A 7,735-nucleotide genomic window follows, 5' to 3' on the forward strand; every position below is an offset into this window, starting at 1 on the left:
ATTTCCTTCTCAAAGAAAAGTTCCTTTTTCCTCTTCTTATTCCCTCGTCCAACCATTTGATCCTTCCAATTGAGTTCGTACTTTATTCTATGAAGTAGACTTGTACTTCTACTTCAAAGGATATTTCCTTCTCAGAGAAAAGTTCCTTTTTCCTCTTCTTATTCCATCGTCCAACCATTTGATCCTTCCAATTGAGTTCGTACTTTATCCTATGAAGTAGACTTGTACTTCTACTTCAAAGGATATTTCCTTCTCAAAGAAAAGTTCCTTTTTCCTCTTATTCCATCGTCCAACCATTTGATCCTTCCAATTGAGTTCGTACTTTATTCTATGAAGTAGACTTGTACTTCTACTTCAAAGGATATTTCCTTCTTAGAGAAAAGTTCCTTTTTCCTCTTTTTATTCCGTCGTCCAACCATTTGATCCTTCCAATTGAGTTCGTACTTTATCCTATGAAGTAGACTTGTACTTCTACTTCAAAGGATATTCCCTTCTCTGAGAAATGTTCCTTATTCCTCTTTTTATTCCATCGTCCAACCATTTGATCCTTCCAATTGAGTTCGTACTTTATCCTATGAAGTAGACTTGTACTTCTACTTCAAAGGATATTTCCTTCTCAGAGAAAAGTTCCTTATTCCTCATCTTATTCCATCGTCCAACCATTTGATCCTTCCAATTGAGTTCGTACTTTATCCTATGAAGTAGACTTGTACTTCTACTTCAAAGGATATTTCCTTCTCAAAGAAAAGTTCCTTTTTCCTCTTCTTATTCCATCGTCCAACCATTTGATCCTTCCAATTGAGTTCGTACTTTATCCTATGAAGTAGACTTGTACTTCTACTTCAAAGGATATTTCCTTCTCAAAGAAAAGTTCCTTTTTCCTATTCTTATTCCATCGTCCAACCATTTGATCCTTCCAATTGAGTTCGTACTTTATCCTATGAAGTAGACTTGTACTTCTACTTCAAAGAATATTTCCTTCTCAGAGAAAAGTTCCTTTTTCCTCTTCTTATTCCATCGTCCAACCATTTGATCCTTCCAATTGAGTTCGTACTTTATCCTATGAAGTAGACTTGTACTTCTACTTCAAAGGATATTTCCTTCTCAAAACAAAATTCCCTTTTCCTCTCCTTATTCCAACTTCCAACCATTTGATCCTTCCAATTGAGTTCGTACTTTATCCTATGAGTTAGACTTGTACTTCTACTTCAAATAATATTTCCTTCTCAAAGAAAAGTTCCTTTTTTCTCTTCTTATTCCATCGTCCAACCATTTGATCCTTCCAATTGAGTTCGTACTTTATCCTATGAAGTAGACTTGTACTTTTACTTCAAAGGATATTTCCTTCTCAGAGAAAAGTTCCTTTTTCCTCTTCTTAGTCCATCGTCCAACCATTTGATCCTTCCAATTGAGTTCGTACTTTATCCTATGAAGTAGACTTGTACTTCTACTTCAAAGGATATTTCTTTCTCAAAACAAAATTCCCTTTTCCTCTCCTTATTCCAACTTCCAACCATTTGATCCTTCCAATTGAGTTCGTACTTTATCCTATGAGTTAGACTTGTACTTCTACTTCAAATGATATTTCCTTCTCAAAGAAAAGTTCCTTTTTTCTCTTCTTATTCCATCGTCCAACCATTTGATCCTTCCAATTGAGTTCGTACTTTATCCTATGAAGTAGACTTGTACTTCTACTTCAAAGGATATTTCCTTCTCAAAGAAAAGTTCCCTTTTCCTCTTCTTATTCCATCGTCCAACCATTTGATCCTTCCAATTGAGTTCGTACTTTATCCTATGAAGTAGAGTTGTACTTCTACTTCAAAGGATATTTCCTTCTCAAAGAAAAGTTCCTTTTTCCTCTTCTTAGTCCATCGTCCAACCATTTGATCCTTCCAATTGAGTTCGTACTTTATCCTATGAAGTAGACTTGTACTTCTACTTCAAAGGATATTTCCTTCTCAGAGAAAAGTTCCTTTTTCCTCTTCTTATTCCATCGTCCAACCATTTGATCCTTCCAATTGAGTTCGTACTTTATCCTATGAAGTAGACTTGTACTTCTACTTCAAAGGATATTTCCTTCTCAAAGAAAAGTTCCTTTTTCCTCTTCTTAGTCCATCGTCCAACCATTTGATCCTTCCAATTGAGTTCATACTTTATGTTATGAAGTAGACTTGTACTTCTACTTCAAAGCATATTTCCTTCTCAGAGAAAAGTTCCTTTTTCCTCTTCTTATTCCATCGTCCAACCATTTGATCCTTCCAAGTGAGTTTGTACTTTATCCTATGAAGTAGACTTGTACTTCTACTTCAAAGGATATTTCCTTCTCAAAGAAAAGTTCCTTTTTCCTCTTCTTAGTCCATCGTCCAACCATTTGATCCTTCCAATTGAGTTCATACTTTATGTTATGAAGTAGACTTGTACTTCTACTTCAAAGGATATTTCCTTCTCAAGGAAAAGTTCCTTTTTCCTCTTCTTATCCCATCGTCCAACCATTTGATCCTTCCAATTGAGTTCGTACTTTATCCTATGAAGTAGACTTGTACTTCTACTTCAAAGGATATTTCCTTCTCAAAGAAAAGTTCCTTTTTCCTCTTCTTAGTCCATCGTCCAACCATTTGATCCTTCCAATTGAGTTCGTACTTTATCCTATGAAGTAGACTTGTACTTCTACTTCAAAGGATATTTCCTTCTCAAGGAAAAGTTCCTTTTTCCTCTTCTTATTCCATCGTCCAACCATTTGATCCTTCCAATTGAGTTCGTACTTTATCCTATGAAGTAGACTTGTACTTCTACTTCAAAGGATATTTCCTTCTCAAAGAAAAGTTCCTTTTTCCTCTTCTTAGTCCATCGTCCAACCATTTGATCCTTCCAATTGAGTTCGTACTTTATCCTATGAAGTAGACTTGTACTTCTACTTCAAAGGATATTTCCTTCTCAAAGAAAAGTTCCTTTTTCCTCTTCTTATTCCATCGTCCAACCATTTGATCCTTCCAATTGAGTTCGTACTTTATCCTATGAAGTAGACTTGTACTTCTACTTCAAAGGATATTTCCTTCTCAAAGAAAAGTTCCTTTTTCCTCTTCTTACTCCATCGTCCAACCATTTGATCCTTCCAATTGAGTTCATACTTTATGTTATGAAGTAGACTTGTACTTCTACTTCAAAGGATATTTCCTTCTCAAAGAAAAGTTCCTTTTTCCTCTTCTTATTCCATCGTCCAACCATTTGATCCTTCCAATTGAGTTCGTACTTTATCCTATGAAGTAGACTTGTACTTCTACTTCAAAGGATATTTCCTTCTCAAAGAAAAGTTCCTTTTTCCTCTTCTTAGTCCATCGTCCAACCATTTGATCCTTCCAATTGAGTTCGTACTTTATCCTATGAAGTAGACTTGTACTTCTACTTCAAAGGATATTTCCTTCTCAAAGAAAAGTTCCTTTTTCCTCTTCTTATTCCATCGTCCAACCATTTGATCCTTCCAATTGAGTTCGTACTTTATCCTATGAAGTAGACTTGTACTTCTACTTCAAAGGATATTTCCTTCTCAAGGAAAAGTTCCTTTTTCCTCTTCTTATTCCATCGTCCAACCATTTGATCCTTCCAATTGAGTTCATACTTTATGTTATGAAGTAGACTTGTACTTCTACTTCAAAGGATATTTCCTTCTCAAAGAAAAGTTCCTTTTTTCTCTTCTTATTCCATCGTCCAACCATTTGATCCTTCCAATTGAGTTCGTACTTTATCCTATGAAGTAGACTTGTACTTCTACTTCAAAGGATATTTCCTTCTCAAGGAAAAGTTCCTTTTTCCTCTTCTTATTCCATCGTCCAACCATTTGATCCTTCCAATTGAGTTCATACTTTATGTTATGAAGTAGACTTGTACTTCTACTTCAAAGGATATTTCCTTCTCAAAGAAAAGTTCCTTTTTCCTCTTCTTAGTCCATCGTCCAACCATTTGATCCTTCCAATTGAGTTCGTACTTTATCCTATGAAGTAGACTTGTACTTCTACTTCAAAGGATATTTCCTTCTCAAGGAAAAGTTCCTTTTTCCTCTTCTTATTCCATCGTCCAACCATTTGATCCTTCCAATTGAGTTCGTACTTTATCCTATGAAGTAGACTTGTACTTCTACTTCAAAGGATATTTCCTTCTCAAAGAAAAGTTCCTTTTTCCTCTTCTTATTCCATCGTCCAACCATTTGATCCTTCCAATTGAGTTCATACTTTATGTTATGAAGTAGACTTGTACTTCTACTTCAAAGGATATTTCCTTCTCAAAGAAAAGTTCCTTTTTCCTCTTCTTATTCCATCGTCCAACCATTTGATCCTTCCAATTGAGTTCGTACTTTATCCTATGAAGTAGACTTGTACTTCTACTTCAAAGGATATTTCCTTCTCAAAGAAAAGTTCCTTTTTCCTCTTCTTAGTCCATCGTCCAACCATTTGATCCTTCCAATTGAGTTCGTACTTTATCCTATGAAGTAGACTTGTACTTCTACTTCAAAGGATATTTCTTTCTCAAAGAAAAGTTCCTTTTTCCTCTTCTTATTCCATCGTCCAACCATTTGATCCTTCCAATTGAGTTCGTACTTTATCCTATGAAGTAGACTTGTACTTCTACTTCAAAGGATATTTCCTTCTCAAGGAAAAGTTCCTTTTTCCTCTTCTTATTCCATCGTCCAACCATTTGATCCTTCCAATTGAGTTCATACTTTATGTTATGAAGTAGACTTGTACTTCTACTTCAAAGGATATTTCCTTCTCAAAGAAAAGTTCCTTTTTTCTCTTCTTATTCCATCGTCCAACCATTTGATCCTTCCAATTGAGTTCGTACTTTATCCTATGAAGTAGACTTGTACTTCTACTTCAAAGGATATTTCCTTCTCAAGGAAAAGTTCCTTTTTCCTCTTCTTATTCCATCGTCCAACCATTTGATCCTTCCAATTGAGTTCATACTTTATGTTATGAAGTAGACTTGTACTTCTACTTCAAAGGATATTTCCTTCTCAAAGAAAAGTTCCTTTTTCCTCTTCTTAGTCCATCGTCCAACCATTTGATCCTTCCAATTGAGTTCGTACTTTATCCTATGAAGTAGACTTGTACTTCTACTTCAAAGGATATTTCCTTCTCAAGGAAAAGTTCCTTTTTCCTCTTCTTATTCCATCGTCCAACCATTTGATCCTTCCAATTGAGTTCGTACTTTATCCTATGAAGTAGACTTGTACTTCTACTTCAAAGGATATTTCCTTCTCAAAGAAAAGTTCCTTTTTCCTCTTCTTATTCCATCGTCCAACCATTTGATCCTTCCAATTGAGTTCATACTTTATGTTATGAAGTAGACTTGTACTTCTACTTCAAAGGATATTTCCTTCTCAAAGAAAAGTTCCTTTTTCCTCTTCTTAGTCCATCGTCCAACCATTTGATCCTTCCAATTGAGTTCGTACTTTATCCTATGAAGTAGACTTGTACTTCTACTTCAAAGGATATTTCCTTCTCAAGGAAAAGTTCCTTTTTCCTCTTCTTATTCCATCGTCCAACCATTTGATCCTTCCAATTGAGTTCGTACTTTATCCTATGAAGTAGACTTGTACTTCTACTTCAAAGGATATTTCCTTCTCAAAGAAAAGTTCCTTTTTCCTCTTCTTATTCCATCGTCCAACCATTTGATCCTTCCAATTGAGTTCGTACTTTATCCTATGAAGTAGACTTGTACTTCTACTTCAAAGGATATTTCCTTCTCAAGGAAAAGTTCCTTTTTCCTCTTCTTATTCCATCGTCCAACCATTTGATCCTTCCAATTGAGTTCATACTTTATGTTATGAAGTAGACTTGTACTTCTACTTCAAAGGATATTTCCTTCTCAAAGAAAAGTTCCTTTTTTCTCTTCTTATTCCATCGTCCAACCATTTGATCCTTCCAATTGAGTTCGTACTTTATCCTATGAAGTAGACTTGTACTTCTACTTCAAAGGATATTTCCTTCTCAAGGAAAAGTTCCTTTTTCCTCTTCTTATTCCATCGTCCAACCATTTGATCCTTCCAATTGAGTTCGTACTTTATCCTATGAAGTAGACTTGTACTTCTACTTCAAAGGATATTTCCTTCTCAAAGAAAAGTTCCTTTTTCCTCTTCTTAGTCCATCGTCCAACCATTTGATCCTTCCAATTGAGTTCGTACTTTATCCTATGAAGTAGACTTGTACTTCTACTTCAAAGGATATTTCCTTCTCAAGGAAAAGTTCCTTTTTCCTCTTCTTATTCCATCGTCCAACCATTTGATCCTTCCAATTGAGTTCGTACTTTATCCTATGAAGTAGACTTGTACTTCTACTTCAAAGGATATTTCCTTCTCAAAGAAAAGTTCCTTTTTCCTCTTCTTATTCCATCGTCCAACCATTTGATCCTTCCAATTGAGTTCGTACTTTATCCTATGAAGTAGACTTGTACTTCTACTTCAAAGGATATTTCCCTCTCAAAGAAAAGTTCCTTTTTCCTCTTCTTAGTCCATCGTCCAACCATTTGATCCTTCCAATTGAGTTCATACTTTATGTTATGTAGACTTGTACTTCTACTTCAAAGGATATTTCCTTCTCAAGGAAAAGTTCCTTTTTCCTCTTCTTAGTCCATCGTCCAACCATTTGATCCTTCCAATTGAGTTCGTAATTTTTATATTTTTTTGTATTTTTTTTTCCTTTTTTTATATTTTCTTTTTTTTTCTGCTTATGGTCCCCCTCCCAGCCTAATTTCCGTAGTTCCCCTATAAGGACTTGACTGCATACTAGAAGAACCTTTATCTCCTCCCCTCTGCATAGCCAGTCTTCTAGATTATTCCAACAGAACCACCCGAAGGTTGGTATCCGAAAGAATAGATCCAGATATCTGACCGTTTGTTCACACCTGATGAAGCCCCTGTACGACTCCACCAGGGAACATAGCATACTAGGAAAAGACAAGGTTTTTCCCTCTGCAGAGCAAATCCAGTAGGGTATTCCACGTCCTTGAAGCCGGGTAGCTGAGCCTAGGACCGATTAAACACATCTTGGATATTTCTTCCTGTTTTTCGCCATTCAGTTAACTTAATTTTTTAATTGTTCCTTTTGCTTTTTAATTTCTTCCTTTTCAATTTTAAGAATCTCCAGTAACCTTTCCTTTCTCTCCATCTCGCGATCTTTCATGGCGCATTCCCTTAACAGATTTTGGTAATCGGACACTATCTTGGCGTTCAGCTTCTCTCGTTCTTCTTTCTCTGCATTCAATTCATCCACTTTCTTTTTCCATACATTTACCTGATCCCTTTGTAATTTTTTCGGTCCCTTATTCCCAGTCTTAAGAAGTTCCAGTAACTTTTCCTGCCGTTTTAACTGATCGTCTTTTTGGTCGCACTCGTTCTTCAGATTTTCGTAATCCGACGCTATCTTAGCTTGCATCCTTACCCGTTCCTCGTTCTCTGCTTTTAGTTCTTCTATTTCATTTATTAAGTCATTTACTGGACCCTCTTGCAGTTCCTCCGGTCCATTATTTTCAGTGTTAAGATCCTCTAATAATTGTTTCAGTTCTTCCATCTCCAGATGTTTTTCATTGTAGGCCTTTTCTAGATTTTGATAATCCGACTCCATCTGAGCTCGCTGGTCTTCTTGTTCTTCTTTCTCTCTGTTCAATTCGTTTATTTGACTTCTCAATTGGTTTAGTTCCGTTTTCTGATCTTGCATTTCTTTCATTTCTCCGTTCGCACCTT

General features: G+C 35.9%; 1 protein-coding gene across 1 annotated transcript in view; it reads right to left on the minus strand.

Moving 5' to 3' along the window:
* Positions 1-7,076: 7,076 nt before the first annotated feature.
* Positions 7,077-7,735, minus strand: part of LOC137641294 (golgin subfamily A member 6-like protein 25) — a 2,853-nt gene continuing 2,194 nt past the window's right edge. Inside the window, exon 1 of the mRNA XM_068373722.1 lies at positions 7,077-7,735. This exon is cut by the window's right edge and continues 2,194 nt beyond it. Coding sequence (XP_068229823.1) covers positions 7,077-7,735 — 659 coding nt within the window.

This window comes from Palaemon carinicauda, chromosome 5 (genome assembly GCF_036898095.1).
Source record: "Palaemon carinicauda isolate YSFRI2023 chromosome 5, ASM3689809v2, whole genome shotgun sequence".
NCBI lineage: Eukaryota > Metazoa > Arthropoda > Malacostraca > Decapoda > Palaemonidae > Palaemon > Palaemon carinicauda.